The sequence below is a fragment of the Psittacula echo genome, assembly GCF_963264785.1.
Source record: "Psittacula echo genome assembly, chromosome: 5".
Lineage (NCBI taxonomy): Eukaryota > Metazoa > Chordata > Aves > Psittaciformes > Psittacidae > Psittacula > Psittacula echo.
The window spans coordinates 67,787,590-67,807,027 of NC_137739.1; the positions used below are offsets into that span (position 1 = coordinate 67,787,590).

The 19,438-nt window shown below is 38.4% G+C and overlaps 1 protein-coding gene across 1 annotated transcript in view; it reads left to right on the plus strand.

Annotated features, from left to right (window-relative positions):
* The window catches only part of ASPG (asparaginase), a gene marked incomplete at both ends in the record, with an annotated part of 44,696 nt that overhangs the window by 4,408 nt on the left and 20,850 nt on the right, over window positions 1-19,438 (plus strand). The window contains 7 exons of the mRNA XM_080619217.1: window positions 1,443-1,572; window positions 5,063-5,174; window positions 7,950-8,075; window positions 9,515-9,598; window positions 10,630-10,756; window positions 17,373-17,485; window positions 18,853-19,038. Coding sequence (XP_080475343.1) covers window positions 1,443-1,572; window positions 5,063-5,174; window positions 7,950-8,075; window positions 9,515-9,598; window positions 10,630-10,756; window positions 17,373-17,485; window positions 18,853-19,038 — 878 coding nt within the window. The remainder of the gene's footprint in view (window positions 1-1,442; window positions 1,573-5,062; window positions 5,175-7,949; window positions 8,076-9,514; window positions 9,599-10,629; window positions 10,757-17,372; window positions 17,486-18,852; window positions 19,039-19,438) is intronic.

A 19,438-nucleotide genomic window follows, 5' to 3' on the forward strand; every position in this document is an offset into this window, starting at 1 on the left:
AAAAAAAAAAAAAGGAAGATGCTAACAAGAATCATGTTTAAAACAAACAGAAGAGCTAGGGAGCTAGGAAGTAGGGCAGGATTACTTGGCTTCAAATTAAGAACAGCTAGAACTAGCAGAAGTAGGATAATGTGGTTTGAGAGTTTGTTTGCCATCTGAACAGGTGGTATAAAACACATCCACTGCAATTAAACTGAACTGGACAGTAACACCAGTAGAATCTTGAAGTCAAGAAGGAAGTGCCTCTGATGGAAGTTCCTTGAATGAAAAACATCCCAAAAAATCAGATTTAAGAAAACCAGGGTGGCTTCTGACTGTGGATGCCAGGACTGTCGCTGTCATTCCTGAAACAGGGTATTGGGAGATGGGATGCAAGTTAGATCCAAGTGCAGTCACTTCTATGAAGCTGTGGATTGTAACATCAAAAATGTAGGTGCCTTTCTGGCTAAGAGAGAACGGCATGCGGATTCCTTTTGAAATACCTGGTTATAACCAGGACACTTGCAGAAACAGCAAACACTAAATGTCCTTAGGCTAGTTTAAGAAGACTTATAAAATTAGGCCTAAAATTAGGGCCCCGACCCCAGAGAAAGACACCATCATGACCAGGGAAAGGGTGAGCAGACCTTAAGATGCATCCATGTATTTTACTTTCTTTATTCAGCAGCTTATGCACGTTCTCTACCTCTTGTCAACTGAGATGTTCAGTCATAAACTCTCTAGTGGAAAGTACCTATTCAAGAGAGAGTGATTAGAGCACTTGAGAGTCTGGGAAGCTGATGTTTCTCTATCTCCACATACAGATAGAGAATCTGTATCAATGCTCAATACCTACTGTGGGGTTTGATTTAGCTTTTTTTTTTATTTATTTTTTTTCTCTCTGGAGATGCTATTGCCATTGATAGACATAACATACAGCCTTCCAGTGTAGTCATGCTACTACTTTGCTGTTTGTGCCAATACTACTGTAGGCTAAAAAATTTAAGTATCACAACTTGATAGTGCAAAGTAATGCTCAGTGTTTTGTAAGTCTTCTACCTCTTTTTCTGCCACAGGTAGAGAATAGCTGTGGCAAATATAAAAGAAAGTGGTAGCTTTTTGCTACAGTTGCAAAAATTGGCTTCCTGCCCTTACTGATGATTGGTATTTGCGCACAAACAATTAAAACCAGGTAGAACATAAATATTTTAAATGGAGGAGATTTGTAACATTATTTCACTTAAATAAAATATGGATTTATTCAAGTCAAAAAAAGAATAACTGTACAGAAATTTATTGGTTATATCTGATTTTTGTGTTCTGAAACTGGCAATAGACAATTTAAATTTAATTTGGAAGGATGGGCAAAAGCTGTGTAACTTAACTTCTTCCCTCCTTACTGTGCCACGTGCTTCCTTCCATCCGTGTGCCATTATTTACTTCCTTTATTCTTTATTTTCAAGGGCTTGCTCCTGAGGCAAATAAATTAGTAAGCAGCTTGAAAACAATGCCAATGCTGCACGATGAGGCATATGCCCAGGAAACAAAACTGAACAGCTTCCATGAATTTCCAGAAAACACACTGGTGCTCCCGTAAGTATGTTTTCCTTGGGGAGTGGAAGGGTTAGGAAGTATCTTGTTAATCTTCAGGTAATTACATCACCAAACTTTAAATGTAAGGAATCCAGTATGAGATTAGCAAAAATGCTTATATTGACTTAAAAGGAAAAAGCCTATCGTGCCTGTTTTGATATATTTGAAATGAAGTGTCTTACAACTGTTTGAGAAATAACTTCTAAATTAAGCAACAAGTAACCATTTTGGTAGCTTAGTCCTGCATTTTTTTTCTTGTATTCGATATTAATTTGCTACTGTGCAAACGTACAAGCATTCTGTAGAAACTAAGAAAACGGTATATACAGCTCTGTGTGAATTACCTTCAGCATATGACTGAAAAAGTAGCATCTAATTAATGCGTCTGTGAATAGGCCTCAGCTTTAATTCTGCAGGCCTTCTGGTTTCTAAAAAAACCTAAAAGCTGATTGTCTTTCACAAATTTATGCAACAGTATGGTAATAAGTGATGGGCTTACGATTAATCTGCATCGCGTCTTAACTGTTGGACAATGATTAATAAGCTTATAAATTTTATTTAGAGGGCAGTATGCTAATTTGAGATACTCCTCAGCTGTGCTGAATGACTGTACCCCTGTAAACATGTTAACTTTGCACAAAGGATGATTTTACATAGTCATTCAAATGTTAATGGATCTATAGTTGTTTTGCTATAAAAGTAAAAATGGATATTCTTTCATCTTTAAGAAGAAAATCAGGACATACAAAGAAATTGTAAGGTTTATTAATTTCTTTCTATATTGTATTGAGGTCTCTGTGTAAAGGTTTTAAAAGTAGCCACTTAAAAGGCAAATGGCAAGAAAAAGGGTAAAGGGAAAGGAAATGAACTGCTTGCTGGTGGAGTAGTATTGATATGAATGTGCAGTTTGTGTTAAAGATGATGGTAATTCTAAGAAAAATGGATCTCTTACAATACTGTTTGTAACTGAATAACTTTTAAATACTTTAAGAGATTTGAAATATAACAAAACTACAATAATATACCCATTTGAATCCTAAATATAGTTCTCCTGGCACTTTTCCATAAAGGGCAGAAAAGCTTAAAACAATCATTCCCATCAAAACCTGAGGTTTAAACACAATCTTGTCTTTTTTTTTGGCACTGCTGAGTGCCATTTCTGGAGGTTGGTCATGGCAATATGCCATTTTCTCTTTTGTGCTAGCCCAGTGATATTTTAACTAGGAGGCTGAGAAATATTGTGAGTTTCTGAGGGAAGAAAATAGGAGTATTTTGTGAACTTTGTATATTTGTGCGATGACCTCAATCTAAGAGGAACAGTATGTGTCTTTTTAGAGAGAGGCATCGAAAGTCGTAGACTGCATTGATCTCTGGTGTCAGTATGTTGTGTTTTATTTAAACATCACATCCTCAGGGGAGCTTTCTTTTCACAGATTTTCAACTGACTTCCAAAGTTACTCTTAGCATGTGTGAATGTGATGTCCAGCAAGGCAATTTTTCATATGAAGTCTAACTTCTTAGGTACAGTATGTCAGCTGGTATGAAAAAAACCCTACACATTGTTTAAATGCTCTCTATGCTGAACGCAACTGTCTTGCAGGCCTCATAAATGGACTGGGTCTGCAGATTTTATTAGCCGATGAAGTGATAATTGACTCTTGGTTTTGCATATTTTATGTAGCTATAAATGTATACATAATCACAAGTAGGGACAAAACACTATTGAGAATGCCAAGGGAAGGTAATCAGCTTTTCTGTGCACTAATCACCTGATTTCTTTTACACATCCATGCAATATTCTGGTCTTTTCTGAAGCCTTTGATTGTCTTCCGGTATAAATGTTGAAGTATCTATCACAGTTACAGCTGGCAGGGAACTTTCCATCTTTCAGGCAGTGGAAGAGCTTAAGAATGCTCTGAAGGTGATCCTGTTAACCATGCTCCCGATGGCTGTGCCTGGAAGAGTCAGTAGGAGGGGCAGAGCTGGCCTGCTAGCAGTTCTTTGTTAGCTGTTCATTGGCCACTGCATTGCTAGTTAGGAACACATTCCAAGTAACCTAAGAATGGGTGAAAATGGTTGATATTTTATCCTCTTCCAAGTTTCAGAAAGGTAGCAGCAAATAGTAGGTTTTTTTTATTACGCCAAATCTTAACTGCCAAGTTGACTTCTATGTAGTTGACTTTATTCTGAGAGGTTATAAAGTAAATGTGGAGAATTGAACATGTTTTGTGGGGTATAAAACACATGCTTTGTATGCAGTCCATTTGGCTGGCAAATCAAAGGTCTTTGGAGAGTCAGATTTCTTGTGATAGCCAGGTGGAGAAAGGGAGACCCATGGTCCCTGGGAGCAGGAAGAGCAGACAGTCTGTTTAAACCTGTGACAATCCCACTGTGATTCCATAGCCATCATCACCTTTGATATGTCTCCTCCCAAGGGGATCATGTACTTTTTTAAGTTGAGAGTCTAGACACTCTTAATCTTTGGTCTCCATCTGCTGGGCAACACACTGCATGAGGTTTGGAAGTGTTACCTTAGCCCCACAGGTACTTTATCCTATTGCTTGACTATTTGGTTTTGTTTTGGTTGGGGTTTGGTTTTGTTTTCCCTTGCATAGTTCCTTTGTCTTGTATTCTACTTAGAGCAGCATTTTCCCAGCTGTCAAGGTTGCACTTGTGGCCAATAATTGGTAGCCATTAAGTTGTTTATATTCCTGAGGCTTTTGTTTTACACCTATGCCAGTATTTTAATGTATTTGCTATTATCACATGCTTGAACTCCACATCATAACAAGAGACAGTACCATATAGCAAACTTTAATAACATGGTGACAACATGTGTAATAGGCTGGGACTGGGGTTTTACAGAGTTAGCCTATTACTAGCAAAGGCAACAGTCTACTTGAAGATCTTAACTAACCAAGAGGACTTTTTCTGAAATCTGAGGCCAGAGAAACTGAGAAGAGTGGATCTTCTAAAGGCCACAATAATGAATTCCAGTCATAACACTCTTAAGAGAAGATACCCTTTGTGTCAGGGAAGGTTATGTATTTATATTTATCAAAAGATCAGAAAGTTGTTGCTACTCCTATAAACCTTGGGAGCTTTAGAAATTCCTCTCAGCAGCTTGTGAAGCATTTTTAAACCTTGGGGCTTTGTATCAGCTTTTGTTAGAACTCAGTTCTGAACTTAAACAAGTAAGTCTGGGTTCTTCTTTTCTGTCTTCAGTTTTGCCAGCCCCTCTCCACCTCCCAGATTATATTTATTATTAAATTAAATTTAAGGATTTGTGCTTTAAACCACGTCAAGCTATGAATTTATAAGCTTGGAACTTCATGTTCCAAATTTAAGACAATTTTTTTTGCCATAGACTTGGGGGGTGGGGAAGAAAAGAGTCAAAACTACTGATTCAAAGAAAAAATGAGAAGCAATGAGCTGATATTAGCTCTAATAATTACTTTCTTTTTTTTTTTCTAATTCTCTTTCTTCGAAGTGTCTCTAAGCAAAACAAAAGGATATTTTACACAATCCTGGAGCTCTCACCGCTGCTTGATTCTTCCAACATGACTCCAGAGGACTGGGCCAAAATTGCAAAGAAACTTGAGGTACTATGGTGAGGGATAATAATTCATTTATTGCTTAAACAGAGCCATCAGTTTATCAAGTATACTTAGCAAGATAAAACAACTCACTAATGCTATACATATGATATATATTTGCTTATTTAAAATGCAAATGTTACGTGCCTTGCTTAGTTACTTGCAAAATAACAAGTACTGTGCTTACAAGGCCTGCCAGTGTTTTTTCTTTTGAAAATGTGGCAAACTCACTAAAGTTACATAGTTCATGTATAAAGTTATATGGTACAGAATTACGGCACAATAAGCCAGGTCATAATTCTATACAAGAAAATAAATAGGAAAATTGCAGATATGTAGTATGTAGGTTGATACATTCTAAAACGTTGACTTAAATTCACTGTCCAAAAACATTGAAAAAATCCTTAGCTGTAGGTGACTTAACTGAAGGTGGTTTAGTTACACATCATTTCAGTTCAAATAGTTTACTAGTTGGCTATTGATGTAGGAAATAATTTCATGTCTTTATGCTTTTCTTATACGGGACACAGATGGACTTGACTAGCTTTGGCTTTGCAGCCAGTAGGAAAAATGCTATCATGGTTAGGTTTCCCACACTGGGAAATGTTTAAAGCCCTAGATACTTCTGCATGTATAGATAAATTCATTACATCCTTCTCTAGCATCAAAACCACAGCATTTCTGTCCCTGTGTCTGAACTTAGCTATGTGCTTTTAAGAAAGTAGAAATGTGAAACATTTAAAATACTTCACACCAGGAATTCATACGTAGCTCTTAGAAATAAATAACCTTGGGCCTGCTAAGATACTGCTCTTCCATTCCTGCTCACTCCGTGCTAGTGGGCTTTATAGTGTAAATTTCCTTCTTCAACCAAGCCATAGCAATGCATGCAAACAGTGTAATAACACAGGGAATGATGCTGAAGATTCAGGGAAGAGTCCTTCACCCTTATGTCCTCTAGTCCTGGAACCATCAAACTAGGGATGATGCTCCTCCTATTGAATTCATCTTGCCAGGAAGAGACGGAGCTGGTGTACAGGTAGAAAGCCTCTAGGATAGAGCAGGGGTGCAGCTAGGAAAAGCCCAGGGCCAAGAGTAGGAGGTGTCAATCCCATGCTGAACAGGCGAAAATTTACCTTTATTCCTTAATGACATATTAGCTTTATTACAGAAAAAGTGTTTCTTTCATGTACGTGGAAAGCAGCTTCTCTGTATATAGAAATACCCAGTTTGTGTCATCCAAGTGAAATGTTCTGAGAAAAGAAGAAAACCCAAAACTTCTTCAACTGTCCACCTTATATAGACTCTTCTACTTCACTTTCATCTTAGACACATACTTAGCAAAGCCTTGTGCTTTTCACTGTCCGACTGACATTCTGAGGTGCTTCTGTAGGATATCTCCTTAATAGCCAGCCTAATCTTTTATATTATGAAGCTTAAACCACGTCTAATAAGGTTCATTAAGGCTGAAAATATTTGTGAGCATACTGATTGAGTTAAAGAGGACAAGTTGCTATTTCTGTGATCTTAGGCCTTCTTGAAACTTACCTTGTTATTGCATTGTCGAGTAACTATAGCATGCTTTTTGTATCATTCTGTAGTTTGCACTACAGAAAGATGTTGCAACACTGGCTGTTGTTCAGCTGGCTAACTTGTTAGAGATAAGCAGAAATCCCCTGAAACTTCCAGTAGGTAACAACATGCGGGCATGAGTAATAGTGAAGAAATAGCAAAAGGACGAGTAGAAATCTGCAGGTGAGTTTGGAGGTGACCTTATCAGGAGATGCCTGAGATTCAGGAGATGCCTATGTGCCTACTATAGCATAAGAAGTGTAATTAAAAAGAAATCATGTTTAATTCTATGGCACACCTATTTTTGCCCAACGCTGGCACTTCATAGATCTGCTTAAACTTCTGTGTAATCCTTTCCATGTTACCAGATTACATCAGAGACATCAGTGTCTCTCACTACAGTGTTTACCACGTGCATCACTCATGGTAAACATCAGCTCCAAATTGAGGAACCAATTCCATTTTCCTCCAAAAGCCAGCAGATGACTTTATTCTAACAGGATGAGCTGTGTGATTTATGTCTTAGCATTAAAAAATACTCCTGTGTGCAACTGTATGTAGATTAAAGTTGTTATAAAATTACTTTGTGCATCTGTACATGCCTGATAGTCTAAGGTTTCTCGAAAACCAGAAGTGTATGTACATTAACGAACAACAAGAAGCCTCTTCATCTCTTTTTGTTGAAGTCATGTACTGCTGTAGAAAGGATGACTTTTTAACAGAAGAGGGCACTCTTACACTGGCAATTTGCCTGTCTGCGACCCGGATTAAATGATTTTTTTCTATATGCTGTGATAGCCTTGGTTTGCCTAATCTGTTCCTGTAAATGGTGTAATCCCTAAAGTAAAATCGGCAACAAAGAATCAGACTATACAACTAATTTGCATATGTTAACATTCCTGTTTAAAGCCATTGCTAAGCTTTTCTTAATTAGCAGTCTTCTAGTTTTAAAATGCTGCATTAATATGTATACATAGAAGAACCCCTTTGACTGTTCCATAATTATAATTGCTGTCTGTAGTGCTTAGTGTCCTATTAACCCTTAATTGCATTTAAACTGAAAACAGGATAACTTTAGGAGGAATTATGTGTGTAGCAACCTTTAAAATATTATGCTGTTGCTTGTATCAGTGGAAGTAATGCAGTATGTACTTCACTTGCTGATGCCAGAGCATTGCTCTAACAATGTGAAAACTTCTCAATCTCCAGGAGCACTACGAAAAGTATGATGGTTTTGTGATCCTTCATGGCACTGACACCATGGCCTATACAGCTTCAGCGTTATCCTTCATGTGTGAGAATCTGGGTAAAACTGTTGTTCTGACAGGATCTCAGGTAACAGGCTTCATTTGAAGGTGAAGTCAGAAGCCTCATTTTTGGTTTTTATATGCAAAACTAGGTAGTATCCTGACTATCACTGTACAGTTTAATAGTGCAGGGCAGGCCTCTGGCCAGGGTGAATGGTCACAGTGCTGATAGAAATTAGGGAGAATTGACAGGCTCACCAGCTGAGGATCTGCCCCATAATTTTATCATTAATGACTTTACAACTCTGTACCAAATCAGACTAGTAGTTCATTATGGCTGGGGCCAGATGCTTCAGAGAAAGATATAAGAGGCTGTCATTGGCCATTGTCTATTAATCGGTTTATATGAGAAGCATCTTTCCAGCCTCAGATGGCTGCTGGTTGTTAGCTGTCTTTTTTTCTTTTAAAACCCTGAGGTTTATTACTTCTTACTTCATCAGTTGTTATCTTATTGCATTCTTTATGATTTTTTTAATAATCCCTAACCATTAGACGCATTTTTGATCATTTCTGTTCCATCGAACATGGTCTGTTTCCTTTCCTCTAAAGACCATATTTATTAATTTTCATTCTCTTAGCTGGAGATCAGCTCTTTGTATATTGTCTGAGGGGGAGGGGTTGTATTACTAGTATAGCTTGCTTGAGTGTAAAATACAGCTCTAATCACAAAGGAGAGATGAAACATCGCACTGTAAAATTCCCCTCTCCATCTCATAACTTCCCTTTCACATGTGGTCTATTTGAAGTCAAAATACAAAAGTCTGGGAAGGAGTAGGCTCCCACTTACTGTCTTGACATGGGGCAGTCTAGTTGTGTTACATCATATTCAAGGTTTTACTTTCTTTTTGGCTTTATTGTTTGGAGATCTGCCTGACATATGATCTAGCAATGGAGCATGTGATTTTTTTTCATTGCTGAAAGGAGCTCTGACTCTCTGTTAATAAAGAGACAATCTGAAAAGACGTGGAAGTCATCACTCAGCAGACCAAATTTCTGGTTTTAATCTTGTCCTTTTCTGTCAGTAATAACCTGCTGGCTCAGTTTTTCAATACTATGTGGAAAGATGGTGCAAAAGAGCTGTTGTGAAGCCTGTAGTGGCAGTTCTGTATGATCCGGGGCTGTTGCTTTTTCTCAGTACAATCATTTCTCCCATGCTCGGTCACCTTAACTATGTCTGCTTTCTATTTTTTATATTTTCCCTGAATCAGTCTTTTAATCTGCTTAATCGCGCTAGGATCATCTCTACATTAGCTTTTAAGCACTTAAATTATAAAAGTCTGTTAAGCACAGAGGGAAATCCTACCATCTGCTGCAGTCTAAAACAGTTTGGATTAAGAAGGAAACTTTGTCATAAATCATTGTTACATAAATTATTCATGTATTTGTATTGCATAAGTTGGACTTTTTTTTTCTGCTGTGTAGGCTTTACATAAGGGACAGGGTATAATTTCTGTCTCTGTTCTTCAGGTGCCCATATATGAGCTGCAGAATGACGGCCGAGCCAACCTTCTGGGTGCACTGCTGTTCGCTGGGCAGTTCGTGATTCCTGAGGTCTGTTTGCCTGTGAAGACGGTCTCAGAAACTGCTTTTCTCCCTCTAGCCAGGACACATACTTACATACTCAAAATATCCGGTAGCAAGTAAGGAATTGCACTTAGAAGATAAATGGATTCTTCTGAGGTTACAGGCATTTCCATGGCAAAGCACATGCAGTTTTCTCAAGAGCTTTATCCAATTTTGCCCATATGCAGTCTATGAAGACTGTCGAGTATGAAATGTAGCTTGCAGTAGACTTGAAATCAGAGGTTCCCTTTCAAATATGTGGGATCTGAAGCACTTATAAGTCAGTTTTTAGACTGAAAGTTACTTTGAAGTTCTAAAGTTGCTCTAGAACTGGTAGAAGTGTCTTTTAGCTCTAGTTCCTGAAGTGTCGAGGATGAAGTGCCTTCATGGTCTCAGCACCCTGCCTGTAAAGATGTTGGTGCTGCACAGTCCAAAATCAGACAGAAAACTGTTCAGGTTACACCTCATTTCATTTTTGCCATGCTCTCAAAACCAGTTCTTATAAGACAATAGCAATAGCTGGTTGGCCAAGATCTTCATAACTAATAACTTTGAGGTATCTCTTTTCCTTCAAATTTCAATTGACAGACTTTAAGGATCTTGAGAAGGAATCTGTTTATGTGTAGTAACTGTCTTGAAAGTTATCCTCATTTTCACCAGGCCTTTGTTAAGGTTTTGCACTCTGAATTTAGATATAACTGATATTGAAAAGTCCACACTGTTTCTTTCATCTGGCTCTGAAGTGGACTCAGGCACATTTGCTGTCTCCTAGACTATGCCTCATGAGAGGATTACGAAACTAGTTAGCTCTTAACTTGTTTTGTTCTTAAATTCTTAAACCAATGTGTGACAGATGTGCCAACTCTTTTTGAAAGGGTAAGAGTTGTAAACATCTACTAGCCTCTGAGTTGCTTTAAAGATTTAGAAAACACTTTATAAAGGACGAACTACAGTATTTATCTACAGAATCTTTTAATTACTGGCTTATTCATAGACCTGTTTCTTTACTTGTCTTGCAGGTGTGCCTGTATTTTTATAATAAACTGTACAGGGGAAATAGGGTGACTAAGGTGGATGCTGCGAGTTTCAATGCCTTTTCCTCACCTAACCTGCCTCCACTTGCAAATGCTGAGGTTGATATTACAAGTAAGCAACATCATCTCTTAAGCCTTGTTATTTATGCCACATGCAGTAGAACTCTAGCTGAGAAAAATCTGTGTCTGTGCAGTTGAAATACTATTTTAAACTCAAAATCTGTGAAAGCCTTGTAGCTTGCCTCCACTTTACCTGTTCTGAAACTGTTTAAATATTAGTAAGACAGAATTTATGACTCAACTGCATTTATCTATTGAATGTAGATGTGAGCTAGCTAGACGGAGTTTGACTAAAGATCCAGACTAACCAGAGGGAATGTTGTCCCTGTGTCATGAAAATGGTTGCTCTGAAGATAAAAATGAGGGAGTGAGGACTGAAAGAACTAAGAATTTAATCTTGTTAATGATCATGCTGGGCTCCAAACTCAGGCAAAAGATTGCAGAGTACATGCAGCTTCCACAGATTCTGTTTGATTCATGTCACTGTGTAAGATGTTTTACTGGATATGTAGGAACTGTCTAAACTGCAAGCGCACTGAAATCAGCAGACCCAGAATATTCACTGAGTGAAGTATTTTTCCCCCAAAGTTACTCAGGCTCCCTATAATTCCTATGTGTCTGGTTTTTTAGGAGGGGAAAAACTGCATGAAGATTTCAATATCCATTTGCAAAGTCATTATCACACTTGGTGTCTGTTCTTGAATAAATTACACCCTTTATATGAAGAGAGGAGAGACACATTTGGAATCTAGCCAAATGAGGAGTTGCCAGAAAGTGTACTAAAGGACAGTTTTAAATCCATTACGTTATGCGAGCTGGTTTTGGATAGAGTAGGTATATTAAAAAGGAATAGCACTTGGTGACAATCTCCATTATCACAAAAAATAGGAATACAAGGGGGTTCCCAAATTCTTTTGCTAGGTGCTATTAGTGGCAGTAGGAGATGTAACCCTCTGCCATGCAGCATTCCGTTCTGAATGGTTTCTACTACTAAAGAGAGACATTCTGCAATTTGGAAAAATAAGCTTATCCCTTCCACCTAATGAGTGGAAGTTATTTACAGTTTCAGGATCCAAGTGCTGTGTTTGTAGCAGCCGGATACAAACTGAGGAAGCCTGTGAAATACTGTAGCGGTCCATAAGACATCTCTCAGAGAGTCTGCCACTGTTGTATTACTGTGCTGTGTCCAATTTGGTGTATGTGAAATCAAGAGGAATACTTTCAGTTGACTGCTGCAGTAAACTGGGGAGAATCTTGTTTCTTGGGTTTTCATGAGCTGCATCAAATAGGGTATAAATAAATTCCATTTACTGACTGATCAATAATGAAATCAAGCTGTGAATTGTATACTATCTCTCTCTTGGATTTAAATGAACTGTTCTGTGATTCCTTGCTTATATTAGAAAAATGAGAAAGTTATTAAGTACTTCCCTTGGCCCGTATTGGGTCCCATTATATTTTCAGCAGAATGCCTCATGGAGATCAGTGGGGATTTCTGATTTCAAAACTGCTGATGTGACAGGCTCTATTTTTATTTGTTTCAGCTGATTACCCAGTTAGGGTAGCATCATTTAGCCAAGATGATGGTGTCAGTATTGAAGGATTGTTTCATTTTGAAAAAAACCAGTTTATAGTATGGGCAAACTACTAGTGCTGCTTTATTTTGTCCAAAGTAATTGTTTGAAACATAGCCGTCTCTCTTGAGTTTGCTTGTTCAATCCTCATATGAAGCTTTCACAGAGACAACGAACCACTTGGGCTTTTCAAAACAAACCAAACAAATCTAGCATCTTTTAACCTTTTTTTATTCTTTTTTTTCCAAATGACTGAATAATATGCCTTAATCCTTCTGTAGACTGGGCTGACTCTTGCTGCTTCAGCATTGTGGAAAGCAGCCTGAGGATGTCAGGAGGAGTAGGCCATGTGCAGAAACTCTTCCTCAGGCTTCCTGGTTTTAACAAAGCTGGGAATGAAAATTACAGAGAAGCAGACAGGGAGAGGTGACAGGATGGAATGTAATGGGATCATGGTTTGGTATACAGGAATAAGAAGACATGCTCTTTAGGGCTAGGCATACTGTATAAAAGCAATGCTCTACTTCAGTGCCAAAGATGAGAGGGAGAAGCTTAGTTCCTTTTTCTACCCTAGCTGCGGCTCTTTTGTTCATTTTTGGTTTCCGTACTTCACACTCTTACCTCTTCAGGTGAGGCTCCCAGTAGATTTTTGGTCCTATCAACCAACTGTGTTCTCAGCCAGATCCCAAGACACCTAAGAGTCCCATTATCCAGTTTTAGATGAGCAAGTGTGTCAGCTTCTTTAAGACTTTCAATTTAGCACAAGAAAAGCCTGGAAGAAGTGAAAAATTCTAGCTCACTCCTGAGATGAATAAGAAACCCAGTGCCAATGGGAAATACTTTTGCAGGAGAATCAACGATCTTTGTATGAAATGGGCAATATAGGAATAACAATAAATGTTTCAAAAATCTTAAACTGAAGAGACCTTGCCTTATTTCTCCCATATTGTGAAAATAGGAGAAACAAGGAGGATTATTCGACTTGAAATGTGCAAAGATTCTCAGTCTGTTTCATAACTGGTTACTCTTCTCTGTTCTTGATTGTCCTAATGAAGCATATATGAAACTTGCTTTCTTCATCACACATTCATGTAACTTCTGGGAGTGGTGCACATGTACAGGACTGTGTGATGAGAAACATAGCTTGTGCAGGGGATGAGCAGAGCCTGTGTGACTGTGCTTGTAAATGTGGTAAAGCAGCAGCAGAAGGTTAGAAGGCCCTTTTGGGCTTGTCTACCCACCAGTCCCATTAGAAAGAAGCTATTTGTCACTGGCTAAGTCTGTGTGTTGGTTGGCAGTTCTAGTTATTTATAGGAACAAGCCCAGTTCATTTATATATTAAGACAAATGCCAGCTCTCTTCAGTGAAGTGATTTTGGTCCCCCTCTCCCTTGTAAGTAGGCATGTTGATTCTTGCAACACCACCATTCAATTTCAATATTAATTTCACAAGGTGTGTGTCAGTTGTTTTACAACAAACTGCCAAAAAAGGGGGTCTGTGTTGTTTTGCCTCCTTCAGGAATTTGCACTCATAGGTTGGCCTGCGCTCCCCACCCCTTGGCTGTCGCCATGAATCATAATGAGCGCCAGGGCAGCTTATATAATGGTAGGGCTTGCCCGTAGCCCTGCAGAGAAGGATGAGAAGAAAGCGTTGCTGTTTGTCTGGAACTCTGCAATCACAAAAAGCTGTATTTCTTGTTTGATTTCATAACTAGGAGTTCAGTCACCACTCCTAAGGGAGGTGTCGCTCTTAGTTGCTGCTCTCCCATTATAAGTTGAAACCTGCATTGTGGCATAGGTGCTGTTTAACAATGGAGGTGGTGGGAGGTGGTGTGTGTTGCTGCTTTCTAGACTGTGTAGAGCTGCTTTTCTCTTTTATTTTTAAGTCAGGTTGATGTTTTTTTCTGCACTAACTGTATCACTGTAGTGGGGGGTGTGTGTGTGTGTGTGTGTGTGAAAGAGAGAGAGAATAAAGCTGAAGAAGATAAGGATATAACTTTTTGAGCTGTAATTTTAAAAGCTGTAGTGTTTGGTAGGGGGAGGGAGATTGGAAACAGTGGAGTATTGTTTATGTGATGGTTTTGTTTGGAAGAATAAACAAAAAGCCTTAATATCTTGAATGCAGTCTCCTTGAGTAATGCAGTCTTTTCTATCACAAGCCATTTTGGATACAGTATATAAATAGCCATTACCTCTTTATATATGTACATTGCTTTATAAACTTTCTGCCGTGCACCACTAGTAGCTAGCTTATGTTTCTTCTTCAGGTTTGTATCCATATTTACATAATGCTGTACACTATATCAGTTAAACTCTTTACAAGCACAGACCATTGAAGTCACAACCGGTTACTGTTTTCTGTGTTGTGCTAAAACTGAATATCCCTAATTACTCTCTTATCCATAGGATAAAAAACTGTTATGAACACCAATACATACTTTTTTTGCACTTCACTTGCTTGTAGCTGAGTTTCTTATTTAAGATCTGTTAGTGATTCCTAAGATTTTTCCTTTTTTCTTTTTTTTTTAATTTATTTAACAAAAGAAGATTGCTGTGGACTATAGGCTGCAAGATAGCTGGTTTGTTCAGTCCAACAGAGATACTTGAACTTAGCTATGTGACATAAATATTCTTTCTTTTATGGATGTAGTCTTTGAGATAGAGGTTGCAAAGAGTGTGGTCTGAATTTTTTTTCCCTGCATGGTGCTCTGTTTCACAACAGTTCTGAATAAATCTGAGATGAAGTTGGGCTTTTATGTGTATTTGTTTGTCTTTGACTTTTGCATCACACTTGTGTTTTGTTCTGCCTTTAGACTCATTTGTCTACTGGAAAACTGACATTTGTGGAGTCTGCAATACCAAGCATGTTACATAGGCTGATGGGGTTCATGACCAAGAGAATGTTAACTCGGGGGCAATCTTTAGTGTGTTTTTTTAATATAACTTGGAATTACATCACTGTGCTATGTCTGCATGCATTACATTTATCTTAAAGAAGATAAGGTCTTTGGTAGAACGTACTTCAAGAGTACAGGTATAGGCCTGGTATAGGTCTGTCTTCTGAACCTATCCTCTGATCTCCCTCCTTGGTGTTCTACTTTTGGCAGTATCTTAGTGATCCATGCCAAGGCAGGTTCCCTCAGTTCATTCTTCAAGTTCGTTACAGGCATCAGGGATGCTAATAGTTGCCAAACTTAGTAGTATGCTTTTGTGAAGTTTTGGCAGGGACTCCTAGCTTATGGAGGATAAAGGAAAGAAACCTCTAATACAATTTTATTGCCATCCCTTCTTATAGAGGAGCCTGCTTTTAAAGAATTAATCTGACTGTTAGAAGGTTGAAAGGGTCGGATTTATTGCTAAACACTGCTGCTCTTAAAGCACAGTGCTCATGAACCAGTGTGGTTAGCCAGGCCTATGAACCTCAAGCAGAACAAATGCACAGCTTTCTGCACTAGCCCGTGTACATCTTGCATGCCTCTAACTCACTTTGGAAAGCTCATGGAGACCTCTGAGAGCTCCTTGCCTAACTACTAAATCCAGCCAGGTGGTTTCAGAACAGTGGTAGCCAGCTTAGCACAAAGAAAGAAACTAGAAATGGTCTGTAGTTCTATTCTCCCATTCTCAGGGCATTAGAAATCCATGTGCTGAAGTGTGGTTTGTAGGACAAACATGTTGCCATGCCAACTGCTTATGACCTGTTTAATGATATATGGTATCTTCAGAAAGAACATACAGTGGCTCTAGTCTTATAAGTGATTGATATATTTCTGTCCTGACTTAATGGATTGTGTAGTTTTTAGTATCTTTAGTAGTGGGGCAATAGAGCAAGCTTCAATGGAGACTTTTACTCTGATTTTTTTGGCAAGTGGCTGTCTGCTGATTGCAAGAGATTGCAACAGTAATTGGTCTGAGTAACTCTCCGCATGGCTGAGAGCAAGTCAGTCTTATGCATGCAGATCTTTTATCTGTCTTGCTGCTTGGGAGTTTCTCCAAAATTTAAACAGCTTAAATCATGATGGGGAAACAGGTAGCTTTATGCTATGGTTTACTTTCATTGAAGCATGACGCTCTGAGCTATCTGTTGGCCACTGTTTGTTAAACCTCTTCCACTGCCTTGTAGGAGCTGTCAGCCCAATGGTTGCTGTGTTCCTACACTGAAGTAGTAAAATTTTGAAATCAATAATGCATGACTTGGTTTCTAATAAGGCAACACAAACAGACTATTAGTTAAACAGCTGGCTCCTGGCTCTAAATGTATAATCGGAGTTAATTGAATCCTTGCTATTTTATTTAATCGTTAGTAACTACCTAATAAACTCTGGAAGTGATTAGCGGCAACAGTAACTGAATTTGTCATCTCTTCTGTCTGGGAAGATGAAGGTCTGTTTTCTAAACTTGAATCCAGGCTGGTATCATGCCAACTACATAACAAAGAAGTTCAGGTCAGTGTGTGACAAGTAAATATCTCACCTGTGCTAGACCTGCACAGCGCTCTCTTGGTTGTGGCTTTCTGAGCACTCAGAACTGGGAGAGTTGGCACTGACAGGACATACCTCAACATCGTGGTCCCATCAGGTCTAGGACTCAGATCCTTTTCACAGCTATCAGACTTCTCTTTTGAAGAGGTTGTAGTAGAGCTATACAGCTTTGATAAATGATCCGTTTCACTAATGATCACTGAACTAAACTGTTCATTTTGGAAGCCTTTGCTATAATATGCTATTAAATTGAAGTAAGCATATATGTTAAATATCTCCTTGAAGGGCAACAACTAAGAAATGTTTATAAGTAATACTGATTTACTGAAGAATCTAGACTATTTTGGAATTAAAGCTAAAATATAACACAGTTGAGCCTGGCCTGGGTGTGGCCTTGAAGACATTTTGTGGCACCTGATAAATACGGTGTGTTAGATCAGCTGCTATGGCTGCTGGCTTAAATGAGTCTTCATTTCTTCTTTTCAAAAATACATTGCCTTCCATGAATCCCCTACATAAGAAACAGTTTTAAAGACAGAGTTGTAAGTATGAAGTGCTACAGGTGTACTTAATGTTGTGTCTTAATATTAAATTTAAAAGGCTATTTCTCTTAACAGTAAATTGGGAAACAGTGTGGAGAGCCAATACCAAAAAGAAATTTAGAGTTCACACCAATATGAACAGGAATGTTGGGCTTCTGCGAATCTTCCCAGGAATCACTGCTGCTGTTGTAAGTGTCACCACTTCATTTTGGAAGCAGGTGAAGGGATGCTCAGTACTTGATTTGTTAGCTGAAGTAGGGAAGCTGCATTGTTTGTAGCAGTGGTTGGGGTTTTGGAGGGAAGGGAAAGGATCTGTCTTCTTCTGATAAACATTGTTTTGAATATCAGAGAATTTAAAGACTATTTTCATATGCCATAAACTGTTGATAAAAGCTTCATTTTTTTGTGACCATGTGAAATGCTCAACTGCTGCATATTGAGGCATATTAATAGATAGCTTGTCAAAGAATACACAAAATGGTGGGGGGAAGAGAGTAATTATTTCTACAATTCGTGCTTGTTTTTTAAGGTTCATTTTATTTCACACTGATGGTTAACATGACCCTCAGCATTCCTATAGAGCTGAAAATGAGAAATGAGATTTTGCTGCTGAAAATGAGAGGTGGGACTTTTTTTGCCTTTAGAAATTATTTTGCAGAACTGTGGGTTTAGGTAGATTTGTCTTTAAATTTTTGTCTAATACTATCTCTGTTAAATTGACAGGTCTTTTGTGGCTGTTGCCATCTTAAATTTAATCCAGTAGTTTAAGCAACACTCCTCAATTATATTACCATCCTTTTTAGGTGAATATGAACAGATGGAAAGGCAGAGGGGTGGTATATTTGCAATAAAACTCCAACTGCATAGTTAGCCTCATAGGGGCTTACAGTGTATTGCATTTAGCATATGTGATCAGCAAGGAAACATTTGGGTTGTTTAAAATATGTCTTTCTGGGAAGAGGACTTTGCTAGGCACTCTCTTACAGTTAGGCACAACAGCTACCTGAGTAACAGCTGACCCAGAGTGTATTAGAGCCTCTTTATTTTTCAATCTACCTTGAGTTAAAACAATTAGGTTTTGAGTTAAAAAACTCCAGGCTTCATTAGAACATTCTTTCCTGAAAGGTGAGACACTCTCTGTCTTAAGCAGACATTTGTTAACAAAACTGAAGTAACAAATCTATGCAGGGGTGGGGGTTCTAAACTTTTTGCTGCACCATGGTGCAACAGTATAGCCTGCTAAAGGCACTTGAACAGTAGCATCCTTTTTCACACCAAGGTTACGACTGCAGAAAATAGTTTATTTTAAAATATATCCCTCTAGGAATTTTAAAGGCCGCTATAGAGTGAAATTCTCATTTTTTTAAAGCTTATTCTGCAGTCCCAGTTACTGCAAATGGGGAGCACAGAAAGGCATGAGAAGACTGTAATGCATGACAGCATGTAAGACTATAATAGGAATAGACCATTTTTAAAACCGCTATGCCATACTTGAAAATCTTAATGTGACTTAAACACACCTTTTGTTTCTCTTCCCTGTTTTATTTTTAAACAGGTAAAAGCATTTCTTCAGCCTCCAATTGAGGGCATTGTACTTGAAGCTTATGGAAGTGGCAATGCCCCAAACAATAGAGACGACTTGCTGGAAGAACTGAAGAAAGCCGCTGAACGGAAAGTAGTGATTCTAAACTGTACCCAGTGCTTACGAGGGTCTGTCAAAACAGTCTATGCAACAGGGCAGGTAAGGATTGTGCAATAATTTCAGACTCTATTGCTGTGTAAAAGAACCATCCTGCTGGTACAACTTGATTATATACTTCTGATAGTCCCGGTATATAGAAACAGATTTTTACCTGTAGAGATATGGCTCATAAAATAACTGTATCTCAAAAATCCTAACGTTTAAGTGTTTAAATACATATCTGCAAACAAGATCCTGTTGTTCCTGGCCCCAGTGGTCAAAACCGTCAGCTCAAATCCCAAATTAGTGATTGCTTGCTCCTGTTACAGGCAGCACTCCAGGATACCTTGCATTAGATAGGTAGTGTCTCCCCCAAAGGGATTCCACTGAGCTAGAAGCTAGCTTAGGGGTCACATGATCAAATAAATATTTGGTAGGCTAGCAGTTACTTAGCTACAAT